The 16534-nt window shown below is 32.9% G+C and overlaps 2 protein-coding genes across 2 annotated transcripts; both read left to right on the forward strand.

Annotated features, from left to right (window-relative positions):
- The first annotated feature begins 10365 nt into the window (after nucleotides 1-10365).
- Nucleotides 10366-12582, forward strand: LOC109339033 (glycerophosphodiester phosphodiesterase GDPD2-like). The gene is made up of 5 exons (XM_019576401.1): nucleotides 10366-10441; nucleotides 10565-10731; nucleotides 11478-11537; nucleotides 11795-12076; nucleotides 12463-12582. The coding sequence occupies exons 1-5, from the start codon at nucleotides 10366-10368 to the stop codon at nucleotides 12565-12567; spliced, it is 690 nt and encodes a 229-aa protein (XP_019431946.1). The 3' UTR covers nucleotides 12568-12582.
- Nucleotides 12583-12603: 21 nt separating this feature from the next.
- On the forward strand, nucleotides 12604-13670 carry LOC109339032 (glycerophosphodiester phosphodiesterase GDPD1, chloroplastic-like). The gene is made up of 2 exons (XM_019576400.1): nucleotides 12604-12842; nucleotides 13250-13670. The coding sequence occupies exons 1-2, from the start codon at nucleotides 12604-12606 to the stop codon at nucleotides 13482-13484; spliced, it is 474 nt and encodes a 157-aa protein (XP_019431945.1). The 3' UTR covers nucleotides 13485-13670.
- Nucleotides 13671-16534: the final 2864 nt, after the last annotated feature.

Below are 16534 nucleotides of genomic sequence, written 5' to 3' on the forward strand. Positions count from 1 at the left end.
ATAAAAGGTCACTAAATTTATTATTCTTTTGTTCTTTATTTATTTATTTGTATCTAACAACTAACTATTCATCACTTTTATATATTAGAATACCATTAAACCGATGTTGGAATTTATTCCACAAAATCGAGATGATATTCAAAGGTACTTAATAATTATGTAATAGGTAATTGCTTCGATACCATTATACCGGCGTTAGAATTTATTCTAACAAAACCTAGATGGGGCAAAGAAGGAATGACTTATTCACATGATTATGAAGAAAGTAAGTTGTAAGTGGAATATTCTTGAAACCATTATACCGGCGTTGGAATTTATTCTAACAAAGCCGACATGGCAAACAAAGAATAAAACTGAGTTCTCTTACTTACAAAAAGGACATAACGAAAATGAGAGTATTAATCTTTCAACAAATTGACACTGCTGTCAGGACGATTTGTTGAGAGGATAAAACTCTCAACTAAAATAAACATCGATCAACGCTTTCAACATAGAGCAACCATGTACAATATATATAAGCCCTGTTTTCAACCATTACTGGGAATTGGGGAGTTGGGGTTATTTGCAACTGTAAGTAGTGAGCCACCCTTGGTTGAATAACATTATGTGAACTACCTGTGTCAACCAAAATTGTAACTGGGTGTCCTGCTATGTCCCGCATGATATTTCTCATCACAATTGTAGCAAAGGCCCTGGGCCCATCGCTCTTGCATTTGAGCTAGTGTGAGACGACAAATGGGGAGTGAAGGTTGGGCCGTTGTGTTTGGCCTCAGTTGGTTTGGGCCAGTGGTCGGTTTTGGGTAGTAGGGTGGTTGGGTAGGTTGTTGGTAACGATTTTGTCTTGATAAGGATAGTCTTACCTTCCACCAATTTGGCAAGGCCCAAAGCATCAACAATATGGGTAGGTCATAACACTGCCAATTCCCGTCTAATTTTAGTGTGTAGTTCAGAGAGAAAATAGTTTAGAATTACCTCCGCTGATAAACCCCATATTCTGTTGCAAATCTGCTCGAACTATTTCTGATTCTCCGCCACAGACCCAGTCTGCTGAAGCTTAAATAGTTCGGCCTGGTGATTTTCATAACACGATGGCCCAAAGCGTGTCTCTAGTGCGCAAGTAAAACTGTCCCAATCAGTTAAATTGAGATTATGAAAGGCCCATTTAAACCAACTAAGTGTCTCACGTTTCATATAAAATGATATTATGTGTAATCACTGATCAGGAGGAACTTTATAGAGTTGAAAAAACTGCTCAACTTGGAAAAGCCAATCAAGCGGTTTTGAGCCATTAAAAGAAATCAGTTGAAGTTTGGGGGGTCTTGGTTGAGGTGGTGGTGTAGAGATGGGGTGAGGTTGGGTCTGACATATGGTATGTGTGGGGAGAAAAATGGTGAGATAGGAGAGTGTGTATATTTAGGGAAGAACTGGGGGGTTTGTTTGTGGGTTGGGAAAGGTCGGTATTGTGTTTGTAGGGTTGGGGTTAGAAACATTAGAGGAACTTGGTTGTGCAGAAGGGTTTAAAGGTGAGTCTGGGGGTTGAGGAGGAGGAATAGTAAGAGTGGCTAACTTATCTGTGATGTTGCCGAGGGCTTCAGCGACGGCTTCGTTCCTTGATTCTTGTTGATCTTGGTTCTCCTTCAATTTTTCTGCAAATATTTGCAGTAGCGAATCATCCACATCTTTGCTCACAGCTTTGGGAGGCATGGGACAAGAATGAAAGCACCAATTTGTTAGGGAATCACTACCAACTTAATGATTAACCGGAAAAAAACTTAGCAAGAATAAGTAGAAGGAAGAAAAAATATATTGAAAAATAATTGTATTACCCTGGTGATGCCACTGTAGCAGACACTAAATACTTCATTACAAGAGAGATTTTTGTTTTCCTACTAGGTTGGACTTAACATGTTTGGCCCATCCCTTTTAATTGAAAATAACAACTGAAAATAAGAACTGGAATTAATTTAAACATAATCAGCAAGCCACTTTGTCTTTTGTTTGTTCCTTTTGGGCCTATTTGGAAAATTTGTTCGTGGGCCACTATCAGAAACTAACTAAATAACAGAAATACCAGAAATATAAAAAGTTGCTAAAAACAGAAAGAAATAAAACTAATGTTATTTATCTTGGAGGCAAGTAGCAATAGCTTTAGGCTTCTCTTTGGGCTTGTCAACAACGACTTTGTCTTCAACACTTAATGTTTTAATGATGTTTTACTTATTCTTCACATTTCACTCCTATGTGATTTGTGATTGTGGGTCCTAACATTGTCAAACAAGAAGCGTTGTCTTCTCCTTTTCAAATCATCTTGTATATTCAACTTCTAACTCTTATCTTCTGAAGATGATGATACTAAGTGGATACATCTATTATGATATGTTAACCAGGTTTTTTGAATTTATAATAAGCACTTCTCCATTCATCATGGGCATCAAGGAATTATAACTTATAGCCTAATGAGATTACTTTATTTATTGTAGCCTCTAGACTTTCTTTTCTCAATCTTCTGTGTTATCTTTATATTCTTAAGTTCTTAGGCTTTAATTTAGTGCCACATTTTTTATTTATCTGAGCACTGTCTGATTTTATTCTCTATCATTTGGAGGTTTTTATGATGATTCGTGTTTAAATTGTGGATGACATCACTTGATACGGCCGGAATATTGCGGTTGAGGCAACCGCATTATACCGTAATTGCAATGTGACTCAAAATCACAATGATGTAGCCATATCGAGCTACAACGTAACCGCATCGGACCATATTAGGCCGCATCGGATTGTAACAGGCCGCATCGGATTGTAACAGGCCGCATCGAATTTAAAAATATTTTTTTAATCACAAAGTAGTTCACACATAACTGTCGCAATGATTGCATTCGCAATAACCGCAACCATTACTGAAATCACCGTCACAATTTAAAACACAGATCATGATATCAATTCCCTTCTTGATGGAAGTTTGTATTATATCCTTTAAACAACTTCTGACCTTTCATTTATATTATCATCTTATGAAACTATCGATGAGGAGATATATGTCTTGATAAAACTCTTGGTAAGTTAGTTTTGAAGTTCACTCTATTGAGATGTGATAAGTGTCAAACATACCTAAATTTCGTACACTTTTATGGCACTTATCTTAAGCATAATTGAGAAAAATCAACTTAAAATAATACTTTTTTGTATAAAATATCACAATCTTGCGTATTTGTGTGTGTATTTCTTTTTTATGTATTTTATAGGATTTAGAAAGAAGAAAAGAAGAGAAACAAAAGAGTCATGGTCAATAATAAAAAAGTCAAAACCAAGGTGCTCAACCAGGCAGCTAAGCGTGGACCAAGCCACGCTAAGCTGACCTAGACACCAGCCTAACCTGGACCAAGCTGCTCAAGCAAGTAGCTCAGCGGACCTGCTTGGCCGCTCAGCCTAGCACCAGACTAGTCTTGGCACGGTCAAAACTCAAGCTTGACACGGTCAGACACAAGCTTGGCACATGCCCAAGCAGCTGAACAAGCAGCTTAGCGGTCCAACCAAGCAGCTCAGCGGAGAATAATGATTATATTAGCTCGATTGGTTCAATTCGTTAGCTCGAATAATGATTATATTATTTATTTAATATATACAATCAAATATTATATACATAGATATAAACCTATCTATACATAGATGTATACACACACATACACACACACACACACACACACACACACACACATATATATATATATATATATATATATATATATATATTATGTACACATATTTATACATATATAATTGAGCCAGCTCAAGCTAAGTAACAAGTTGAGTTTCGAAGAATTGTCGAGTTGATTCGGTAAATTATAAGCCCTAATCATGGGTGCTACTATGAAAAAGAGTGTCGTTTTGTTCTATTTTCAAACGATACAATTTATCAGTAAGATGTAGTCTATTTGTTCAAGGTCTCATTGGAACTTCAAATAGATCAAAAGGTCAATAATACAATTATTTGGAATGACGATCACATATCCAAAATGAATTAGTTCTTACTATAAGCTGAGAGAATATTATTGGTAGTACCAAAAAACATTACAATTTGTAATGTAACGTCCCAAATAAATAGTAACTTTTTTTAGTACAAAACTGTTGGTAAAAACTGGATAATTAAAGAGTATGGAAAATTAATTTTTTTTACAAAGGCACAAATAATACTCACAAATTAACTAGAATGCTCTTGTAAACCTTTTATTATTATTTTTTGTTTTGAAAATTTTAATTTTTTAAAATAGGCTGGACAAATTTGGGTGTATATAATAAATGAACCAACTCATGAATCCAACGGAACAAAATGTGCTTGCCTCAAGTTCTGGTTGTTCAAGCTCAATTTTTACTCAAGTTCAACTCGTTTAGTTCATGAACCCAGTTTATTAAACTAAACAAAAAGTTGATTTTCGACCAAATATCTAATATCTAATTGTTTCAATACATTGCCAACCTAATTAAATTATCTTGATTGAACAAGCAATCTTGAAAAGACAATTCCAACACCATGGTTTATTATTAGATATGTCCCCTAGAAGTGGCAAAAAAAATGGCATATTAGAAAATGATCAAGAGGGGCAACAAGCTAAGATTGATAGCCACATGAAAAAGGATAGCCTAAAAGGTCACATGAGAAAATTAATATTGATGGCATCAGTAATGAAGATAGAAAAGAGGTATAGAAACGATGACCTAATAACCTATGATTAAATAAGACAGGAAAGAAAGCACTAAACTAAATATAGCACTATACTCATAACTATTTCAATTAGAGTAATTAAATATGAAAGATGAAATGAGGAAAAGAAAATTAGACAAAACACATAACTTACTAAATATAAACTAAAACCCCATGGATAAGATAAGACTTATTAAAATTATAAGATTTCTTAAAATAAGATAATACGATTTTTTTTATACTACTAAAAGTATCCTTCATGAGGTAAGGAATTAATCTTTTTGGAATATGTGGTTGTCCTTCCCAACAAGTGTCGATTCTAGGAATCGAACTCTTAAACTTTTGGTCATCCTAAGATCAGTTATTCCATCAAATTAAGGTAGGTATGAGATATTTCAGATATTTTATAAAAGGAAATCCACCTCACCCGAAAAACATACCACGTCTCAAGAAACATTTGTATTGATACATCTCAAATGTGACTACATAGCATCATACTCTATTCATACACGATTGAATTTACAATATGTTATCAAAGATAAGAGGACCAAATATTTCAATTTACAAACCATGTAGTTTATCTACAACTGTCAAATTAAGGCACTTATCATGCCATATATGGCAAATGACCCTTCTACATGTGACTAAATTGGAGTTTACATAACATGACAAACATGGAGCAAAATTTGCAATGTGATGTGAACCCGAATGAACCTAAGGAGGACAATGAGGAATTAAGAGGCATAAGTGGGCTCATGACAAGGGCAAGGTCCAAACGAGTACACAATGCACTTAGCCTACTCATTCAAGACATGAAGGGAATTCTCCTTAGCTCAAACTAAGGGAGTCACCTCTTTTATTACATCACCTTACATGTGGGCCAATGTGGGGAACATAAGCCCCAACCCTTTTAATAGGGCACAACCATGTTTCTAAAATATGGCTAGGACACATTTATTGTGTCCTAAGTTGTTTTCATTCAAGCATTTAACTTGTCTTTTGTTTTCAATTTCAGAATAAATGAAGCCTTGAAGTCAACTTGGGCATTTAGTGATAAGCATTCAAGTTGTCGTCCACTTAAGTGTGATTTCAAGCCAAGTATGAATAAACTTTCAAAGGAAACCGTCCAAGGCATGCACCAATTGATTGAGCCGTCCACACTTGAATTCAAATGCAAGGTTGCCGTCCACTTTAATGTGAACATTGATTAAGGCGTCCAACTTGAGTTCCAAGTGCAAGATTGTCGTCCACTTTAATGTGAACATTGATTGAGCCGTCCAAGCTTGAGTTCCAAGTGCAAGGTTGACGTCCACTTTAATGTGATTATAAGCCAAACATGAATGAGTTCAAGGGAAACCGTCCAAAGTCATGCACACATTTATTGAGCCGTCCAAGCTTGAGTTCAAAGTGCAAGGTTGTCGTCCAAAGTTTAATGCATTCATGAATCATTCAAATAACTTTATTTCTATTTATAAATTTCAAAATCACCAAAAAAATGTAAATAATAAAAATGAAAAATTCTTTCATTCAATAAATAAAAAATACAAAGTAATTTAACAATAACTAAAATAAATATCCTAAAATTTAAGGTATGATGCGGTGACGGACACTTGTGTTGCATTTCACTTTCTTAAAATTTAGGAATAATTACTACAATATATGTTTTAAATAAATCTAAGTTTTTTTTTAAATAAAGGTGATAATAGCTTAACTAATCCCTAATATGAGGCGCAATATCAGACGTATGGGTTGTACTTCACTCGTATTAATAGTAACATTTGTTGATATTGAACACCATGTTTTTAAAAAAAATATATTAAAATTAACTCAACTGATAAACATTTTTCTACCCAAACAACTACATAGTCTTGTTTTCCAAAAAAAAGATACGTATGAGCAAGATCGCATCTTGTCAGACACAATAATAAAAATATATTTTCTTTATTTAGTAAAATAATAATCACATAAAATTAAAAATACATGCAATCTAGTAAGGGTACTGTTTAAAAATAGACAATTGTGGTGCTAATACCAATAAGTTTAAGATGCCAACTAAGAGGGGGTGAATTAGTTGTTTGGAGACTATGACTAATTTTTCTGTTATGTTATCAAAATTTATGTACAGAGAATTGTTTATGCAGAATTCAACCAAGTAATGCAAAAGTAAATGACAAGAATAAGTAGAAGAAGAGTACACAAAGTGTTTTTATACTGGTTCATCTTCTTGTTCACTGAAGGTTACATGCATTACTCTTGTCACACAAGAGATTTTCCCACTAGATAATTTGAGTTGTAATTAGAATTTCTCTTCCCGATATTTATGTACCTTGGACACGCACAACTTATCTACCCTTAAAAATTTCCTTTTCAAGTGAACTCTTTTCCCTTTCTCAAACACATTGTCCTGAAAAGTTTACAACCAAGATGAAGAATTTTATAGTGGCTTTCGATTGCCTTTACAAGTTTCGACAATTCTATAACCTGCAATCCTTAATCTCACAATATAAATACTTAGTATAAAATGCTTTTAATATTTTTAAAGTTTATAATAATTTGGACTTTATCAAGCAACTTCGGAAAATATGAAAGTTTAGAAACAAAGTTGCTTAAGAAAAATGTGTAGAAAATTGTTTACTAAGTGTTTGAAAGTTTTGTCTGATTGTAAGCAATTGTGTATTTTGTGTGTTATGGTGTGTATTGAATTTGGATGTCTCAATGCCTTTAAATAGGCTTCCAATCAGCCATGATAACCTTCCATGAAGATGAGACACGATTGGAATGAAACCTATTCACTTTGGATGAAAGGTGTTCATTTGAATTTGAAAATCTAGTTTCAACAACTCTGTGTAATCGATTGTTACGAAGTGGTAATCAATTACCCAAATGTTATGTCCAAAATGGTAATCGATTCATACAATGAATTAATCGATTACATCAGTTAGTTTTTCTTTGTAACTGTTTTCTCAGTAAGGTAACATGTTACGCAGTTTCAGTAACCTGTTACGCAGTTCCAGTAACCTATTACCAGCTGCCTCACAGTTCAGATAATCTATTACTTAGTTCTGGTAACCTGTTAGCCAAGTCAAGTAACTAATTAATTAGCAATTTGACTTTGCATTTTAGACATATCCAATTCTTTATAAAAATGATTTTGATTAGTTGAGCATTGACACTAAATATTAAAGTCAGTCTTAGGATAGAAGTACATATATGAAAACTTAATCTATAATTCTCTTGAAGCTTGAATCATCTATGTCTTTATGGTCTTCTTCCTTTTCTTCTTTTTAGGATCTTCGTGTCTTCATCAAAACCGTATCGACGTCAGGAGCAAGATCTTCTTCACAATCTCCCCTTTTTTGATGATGACAAACTAATATCTTTTGAAAATGGAAATCTTGAATTTTTCCAAGGTTCGACATATGTAGATGATATAGCTTTGTTGAAAGTTCGAATATGCTCCCTCTATCTTGTATACTCCCTCTTTGTTTTATTATATGTGCCTGGAATGATTTGACAAAACAATACAACTCCAACTTTTCTTCCCCTTTTGACTCCATCAAAAAGAAGAAAAACTAGTTTTTTTCAGCACAATATACAAATATTTATAGAAAAGGGTAACAAGATATATTGACTTATGTATAAGCCAATGTCATAATTTTGCATGTTATGAATTTTGAATAATATCAAATGTTAAGGAGTTATATATCACGTCATAGCATAACATTTGAAACTACTGTTAAGAAACATAATTCATACATCACAAGTGGTTTAACAACAAGATGTTCTAAAGTAATATCTGAAAGCACGAATAAAAACAACAATGAAAATAATAGTTTTGAAATAGTAATAACAACAACGACGTCAAAATACGTAAGTAAAATACTAATATGCTAGATTACTACTCCTGATGATCTGTATCATCTTTCTGAGAGTCCAACTCCATATAGTCCAACTGATTTGATAAGCGTCTAAGCTCTTCTTGGAATTGATGATTCGTTGTATCAAGAGAATCTATATGTATAGTGATGTAGCCTTTAAGTGAAAACAACTCGTCCATTATCATTTGATTGGTAGGAGTGGATTCATAAGAAGATGATTCAACACGAAATGAGGGATGAGTAGGAAGGTCAACAAAAGGATTTTCTAGATGTGCAGTTTGTTGATCACCGCGATGCTTGTAGATCATGTCATTGGAATCTAGAAAGAAACCCATTTTGTGGATTATATCATCATCAATCTTATCACGAGCATCAAGTGTAATTTTAGATTCTCCATCAAACTAAACACCAAAATATCCAAGAATGCCAATTATGAGAATAACATAAGGCAATGGTTCATACTCACTTCTAAAGGTCCATATTTGTCTCATTATCATCAATGTCCCATTAATTGGAACATTGTGTTTTATAGCATACATCAATTGTAGTTCCATATCATTTACTCGTGAATGGTTTGAAAGCTTTGGAACTATGATGTAGCTTAACATGTAATGAATCAAACAGTCCTCTAAGTTTAATTTACCAACAGATAAAATATTTCGATTTCTCACAAAGTTATCGAAAGACCTTTGCTTAGGCATTTCAATTTCCCGTTTGGAGTATCTACACATAGAGTGGTAGTAGAAATCCATTTTTGTACCCTTCTAGGTCACATTGAATGTGAGACTCGACTATCATTCTTATGTATGGTAAATTACCGTAAAGTGAACTCAAATCGTTTCTATATTGTGCACAAACATATATTACTATACATCAAATATTAATATAGAATAGTATCTATATACTATAAGTGTAAAAATTTATATACAATTAGTATTTAATCCATTATTCATTTTTACTACATTCTTAAAGAATTGACAAAAAAGGAATGGCAGATAGAAAACTGATAATATATAAAAGTCTTACATTGTTAATGTATATATTTATTCTCATACTAAAATTATGGATGACAAATAAACCATTTTATCTTACATTTAAAATTTTGATTGATTGATTAAGAAATATATTTTGTTTGCAAAAAGAAGATAGAAAGATCAAGTTGAGTAGAAAAAGATATATATATATATATATATATATATTTAAGAACCAAGATCTTCTTCCCAAAAATCTATGTCCTCATCTCAAACCAATTATATCTCACCAAATAATATTAAAAAATAATTTTTCTTTTCTTATTTTTCTTTTTACGTAGGTGACAACTTTTAATTAGATCGTAACACAATAGGACATAAAAATGAGAAAATTTATCTTCATTCATACACTTACGCTGTTACTATATCATTAACTATTCATACTTTATCATCGTTAGCAATTAAATAAAAACTAAAATATGTATTATACATAAATTGTATATAAATCTTTATCCTCACACTATAGTATACATAATATTAAACATTGAATAAATAAAAAACATTAAATCTGAAAAGATAACAATTAAGAATAGTTGATTGATAAGTATCCTGATTGACTAAGAGGTGGACGTTGACAAAACATAGCTAGGAATGAGAATATCTAGAGCATATAACTAAGACCACGAATATTCAACGCCAAAACACCTTTCTCTTTTTTTCATAATAAATACCCACACCCATTACATTTGTCTCAAAAACAACAATTTCTTGTTAATACCCAATTTCATTTCTTTCTCTAACACTCTTTTTTTTCATTATGGCTCTTAAAGTTGTTCATGTTTCAGATATCCCTTCTCTTGATATTGTCCCAGAGAGTCCTTGTTTTTCTAATGGTAACAATATTTATCGACTTTGTTCGTTTAGAAGTTTGACAATACATTAATTGTTGTTTTAACGTTCACTGTTGTACATGGTTATATAAATGTTTCTTATGATAGATTTTTCAATATGATCAGGGGTAGAGTTCAAGGTACCCAAGTTTGGAGTGATTGGACATAGGGGACATGGTATGAATGCTTTGCAATCAATTGATCGAAGAATGAGAGCTATTAAGGAAAATTCAATTATGTCATTTAATGCTGCACCTAATTTTCCTATTGATTTCATTGAATTTGATGTTCAGGTAAGGATTCGTATATTTCTTTTCTTACATCATTGGTTTCAAAATAAACAAACCAATAGTTAATCTATGAGTTTAAAGTGTTGCTGAATCCTGTTGCCAAAGATTTTGGGAGCGAGAATTAAAAGGGAGAGATGAGACACCAAAAAATATTAGTTCTTAACCTAAAGATACATGTTTATAACAAAATAATAATTGTCTAGAGAGAATGTATAGAAATTAAAACAAGATACTCCAGTGCTAAATTGGGACGTTTTTTTAATAACAACTGTTTATCTAATGGTATAAGGCTCTGCTAGATCTCAAAATAACTAGAAGGTTAATGGTTCAACTTCTGGGAGTAACACTTGTTTGGATTGGGAGGGGCAACCACAAACCCCAAAAGGATTAGTTCTTTACCCAAGGGGTGAAGGAATAATTGGGAGATTTTTTTTGGTTTTCTTATTTCTTTTTTGTCCGTGTGCTGTGCTAGTTTCCAAAGTATTCAATTTTCTTGGTTTCCAATTTTGTCTCAATTAGGGTTTTTCTGTAAATGATTTATTTTTCATGGGTTTTTATAATTTTGGTCATTGTCAAATTTGTTGACCTATGCTTACTTGAATCAGTATTGATTGGGTTTCTGGTGTTATAAGTGAGTTTTTCCTATATGAAAGTTTGATGATTTTACTTTAAAAATTGGAAGTGTGAAAAATGAATGTGGAAAATGAAAAGACAAGGAAAGTTAAAAGCAAAAGTGTTTTTTTTTGTAGGTGACAAATGATGATTGCCCAGTCATTTTCAACGATGACTTCATCCTCTCCCAAGAAAATGTAAGTTCACCTCAACCCTTTACCATCTTGTGTTATCCCGTATAGAGTATTTCCAAAATATATCAAATATGAGTCAGAATAGTTTTTTTTTATCATTGATGGAGACTATTCTAGCATACATTCCCGATCTTTGAGTATAATTTGAATTTTTACTTTATTAGAATCAAATTGTTACACCCGAAAATGGGCCAAAGTGGATATTGACTATATCTTTTATTATTGATTATAAATGTGCATTTTGGAACATGCTTCTACAGGGTATTGTAATTGAGAAGAGAATCACAGAGTTGTATTTGTCTGAATTCCTTGCTTATGGTCCTCAAAGAGAGGGTGGAAAAGATGGAAAAGTTCTGGTCAGAAAAACCAAGGATGGGAAAATTGTCCAATGGGAAGTTGAACAAGATGACCCACTTTGTACACTTGAAGAAGCTTTTCTCAAGGTGGAACCCTCTTTAGGTTTTAACATAGAGTTGAAATTCGATGACCACATTCTCTATGACCAAGATTATCTTGTCCATGTTCTTAAAGCAATCTTAAAGGTAAAATTTTAATACTAGACTAATACGAAGGGTTTTGCTAACCATTGTCCTTAACGCAATAGCTAAGCAACCAAAGTCTGAAGTCTTGAAAAAATATAAATGTTTTCTCGATGTAATAAACACTTTCTTTGATTGACTTTACATCGTTAGTAGTTGCTTAAGCAATAACAATTATTAACAAAATCCTAATATGAATAGTGTAATTTGATTTGTATACTCGAAAGGAAGTATGGATCTTTTTTTGTAAGACCATTCTTCCTTTTCTTAAAAAAGATGCTGCCACTCTTTAGTGTCAACTCTTGAGTCTTCAAATAACACTACTAGAATATGGATATTACTTTGTAACAAAAGGTATATATCTTACATTCGTTAACACTGTGGAACAGGTTGTGTTTGATCATGCCAAGAACAGACCAATTATCTTCTCAACTTTCCAGCCAGATGTTGCATCACTTGTTAAGAAACTGCAAAGCACCTACCCTGTAAGTTGAATATAACCTTTATTGCTTGAAATTTTGAAGGAGACAATGCTTTTATTTGTTCTAATATGTTGCTTTGTGTTGTACTGGGTATTCTTCTTGACAAATGGAGGATGTCAACTCTTTGAAGATGAAAAAAAGAACTCTTTGGAGGAGGCTTTGAAGCTTTGTTTGGAGAACGGGTTGCAAGGAATTGTCTCAGAGATTAAAGGCTTATTTAGAAATCTCGGAGTAGTAACTAAGATCAAGGAGTCTGAGATCTCTCTCCTGACATATGGATCATTAAAGTATGTCTTGTCTTGTCCAATGCAATGTTTTAAATAGTGGTTACGGTCGCGATTGCGATAACTATTGCAGTTACTGCTACTGTGGTTATTGCGGCTGTTATGGTGTTAGTTATTTTGTGATTAAAAATATATTTTCGAATTTGATGCGGTCAAAATGCGATATGATGTGGTTGCATTGTGGCCAGATGCGGCCACATTATTGTGATTCAAATTCACACCACAATTACAGCATGATGCCGTAGTGACAGTCATTGCAACCACAATATTGCGGCCGCATAAGGTGATGCAGTTTGCAATCTAAATTAGTGATGTTATGCATGCGTTTTGGTCTGTTTGTTCATTCCCTCTTATAATTTGTTGTTGTATGTAGTTTTGTGACTGATATTTTGTGTTGTTTTACAATACAGCAATGTTCCAAAAGTAGTTTGCATGCAACATCTAATGGGAATTGATGGGGTAATAGTGGATTTGGTCCAAGAAATAACAGAGGTTGTTGCAAATTTGATAACATCAACAATGGTTGTTGATGAAGAGGGTTTGACTGAAGGGATGGGAAAAATGCAATTGCATTCCAAGCCTAAATTCACTCATTTGGAGTTTTCTTTTATTTTGAAGCTCATTCCAAAGTTGATACAAATTTAAAAGTAAAACCATTCTATATAGCTTTTAGTTGATTTGTCCTTCACACTAATAGGCTTTAGAATTCTTATTTCATGGGCTTTGTTATCCATTTTTATGAAATGCATGGTAGCATGAAACCTTAATCCGTGTACATATATTTTCTTCATATAACTTGAGGGGATGAAGGAAAAAGAGTGATTATGTATGTAAGCGATATTTTGATGGTCCTTTGACAATTTCCTTCATTTTATCAAGCATAAAATTTCATGTCACTATCAACTAATATTTTGTCTTGAATAACTTCTTGCATAACAGTTATCACTGTTCCTAACCGTGTTTTTAGGCTAAAAAATCATGTAACTAAACTAATAATATCCTTTTTTGACTCTGTGAACTTACAAAAACACAACATTATAAGATGAAAATGTTTTGACTAATTAACAACTAGAAGCCCTCTGTTAGGACTTAAGTACATGAAGAGAGCCTAACCTAAAAGTCTAGTCTATTAGGTAGGAGAGCTTCATGGCTTAAGTATCATATTGATTTTACTTTTTTACTCAATGTAAGACTCCTAACATTGCTGTCCTCTTTAAGGGTCAACATCCACGCAGTTTTTACTCTATCGACACTGACCCAATGGTATTTCTTTCTCTTTTGATGGTTTTACTCACCTATCAATATTCAGTAATATACCTTAATCCAACCTATAAGTAGTCCTTTCTGTGACACAACTCTCAATGAGTACTTAAACACATAAGGAGAGTCCAACCTCAAAGACTAGTCTATTATGTGGGAGAGCCTCATAGCTGAAGGACCACATTGATTTTGCTTTTCTACTAAATATGAGACTCCTAACACACTCATTATTAAAGTTTTGCTAGTTTTTTTGCTGAAAAGGCTAGTTAGTGCTGAAAAAGATCATCTTAGAATCCTCATAGGACTTTTGGCAAGGTTATGGCTTTTATAGAGAAGTAGCTTATGATGAGTTTCCAACAAGTCCACTTAGTAGATTTTTTACTCAAGATTTTGGTCTTTTGATATGCGTTTAGCTACAACTTAAAAAGAAATCAGTTTAGTGTGATAATTGATAACTCATAACTAATATTGTTCAACAGAAATCTAAATAATTAAAATTTGTCTAACATCATAGGATTTTGATTAAGAGGAAAAAATGTATTTAGAAGAGTTTTTTTTTACACTGATTGTATATTATCCATTATTTGTATTTAACTCTTAAATCTAAATAATATAAATGAATGATGAATACTCTTAAAGTGTGCATACATATTACACTCTTTGATTATAATGCTCTTAATATATAAGGAAGGAAGATTCTTGAAGTAGTATTCCATATGAAAATCATCAATCTCTTCAAGCCAGATCCCATTACGTCGAGGACATGTAAGTCCAAGTTGTATAATTAGCATGCAAACATACCTGAACATAATTAGAAATGTGATTATACTAATAAGACATTGGTCTAGTAGTGTAGGACCCTCCTATATGCCAATAAAAATCAAAAGTTCAAGTTCGATTTCTGGGATCGATGCTTATTGAGAGGAACAATCACACACTCAAAAGTGACGATATACCCTTAATAGTGCAAAAGAAATCAAAAATGTGATTATACATACCACAATAGTTTACCTCAGAAATCTCTTCAGATGGAGGCTTGGTTTCCCTTTAAATTACATTTCATTGGACATCATATTTGATAAGTTTAGTTTATGTGTATACGAATGTTTAGTTTAGTCCTTTATGTTTGTTTAAGTTTATTTTGGTCATTTTAAAAAAAAGTGAATATGATCCTTCAGTCATTTAGTTTTGTTGGGATATTATGGGAATATCTATCCTTATTCTTCATTTTCCCTTCGAAACCATCATTGTCCAGAACTGAAATTGGGCAGAAATATTAAATGAAAATAACTGTGAGATGAGATTGTATGCTTCTAATTAAGTCTTATATGAATTAATAATTTCTAATTAAGTTTTTTACGAACCTTGGTTGAGTAATTAATCAGAAATATTTCAAATTAACTTTTTTTTACATAATAATCAATTAGAAAGAGTGTTTAAGTTTTGCAAGTCAAGATTTTAAGAAATAAGTATTTAACCCCTTATATGATCCTCTACTTCATTTCACATGAATAAAATTAACTATTATTCGGCTCGACATTTGTTGAAAGAGACAACCACGTATTTTGAGAAAGATTAATTTCTTACCCAAAATGTAAGGATACCTTTGATAATATTAAAAAATGATATGAACATGTTGGGGATACTTGAAATATGTTATTGTGTTAGTCCCATAGTGTCTATTATTAGAATAGAGTAGAGTAATCAATGTTATATATTGGACTCAAGTTCCCTGTTGTAATGTGCACCAAATATAAGCATCAAATAGAAACACCTCATGGGCAGGTGAGCCAATGGGTGTGCTAGGGTTTGTAATTCTTAACTCTAATGATATCTTGGTAGCCGCTCAATACTCCCGGGGACGTAGGCACAATTGGCCGAACCCCATTAATAAATTCTCTTGTTTCTTCTCTTCTATTTATTCTATGCCTTTATTTGATTACTTGTGGCCAACGCTGCGCAACAATCACTTTCGCTGCACCAACAATTGGTATCAGAGCCAATTGGTAGATGGCTCTTAACCCAAACAACAGATAATGGAAAAGAGGGTGAAAGCGTGATGGCTAGACAAGGTGCTTCTAAGGTAGTGGCAAAGATAGAGTAGATGAGTTGAAGGAGAAGAAGACATGGCAGAACTGTGGTGGGGTGATATATGTTGATCCAGAACCCAAATGTTTATGTAATGGGTTAGGATCAAGGTGAAGATAAGGAATCATGTGTTGAGTTTAACCTAGAGACAGGTGATGACAACATCTCTCTCAAAATCTATTTCACAACATTCCAATGCTCTCTACCGGGATTTGATAGAAATCTACTAACTGTACCAACAACATGTGCAATATATGATCTTATACACAATATTGTATACATCAAACTTCCCACAACAGATTCATAAGGAACCTGTTGCATATCTGATTTTTCAGCTTCATTTCAAG

Source organism: Lupinus angustifolius, unplaced genomic scaffold, assembly GCF_001865875.1.
Source record: "Lupinus angustifolius cultivar Tanjil unplaced genomic scaffold, LupAngTanjil_v1.0 Scaffold_51_117, whole genome shotgun sequence".
In the NCBI taxonomy this organism is placed as follows: Eukaryota; Viridiplantae; Streptophyta; class Magnoliopsida; order Fabales; family Fabaceae; genus Lupinus; species Lupinus angustifolius.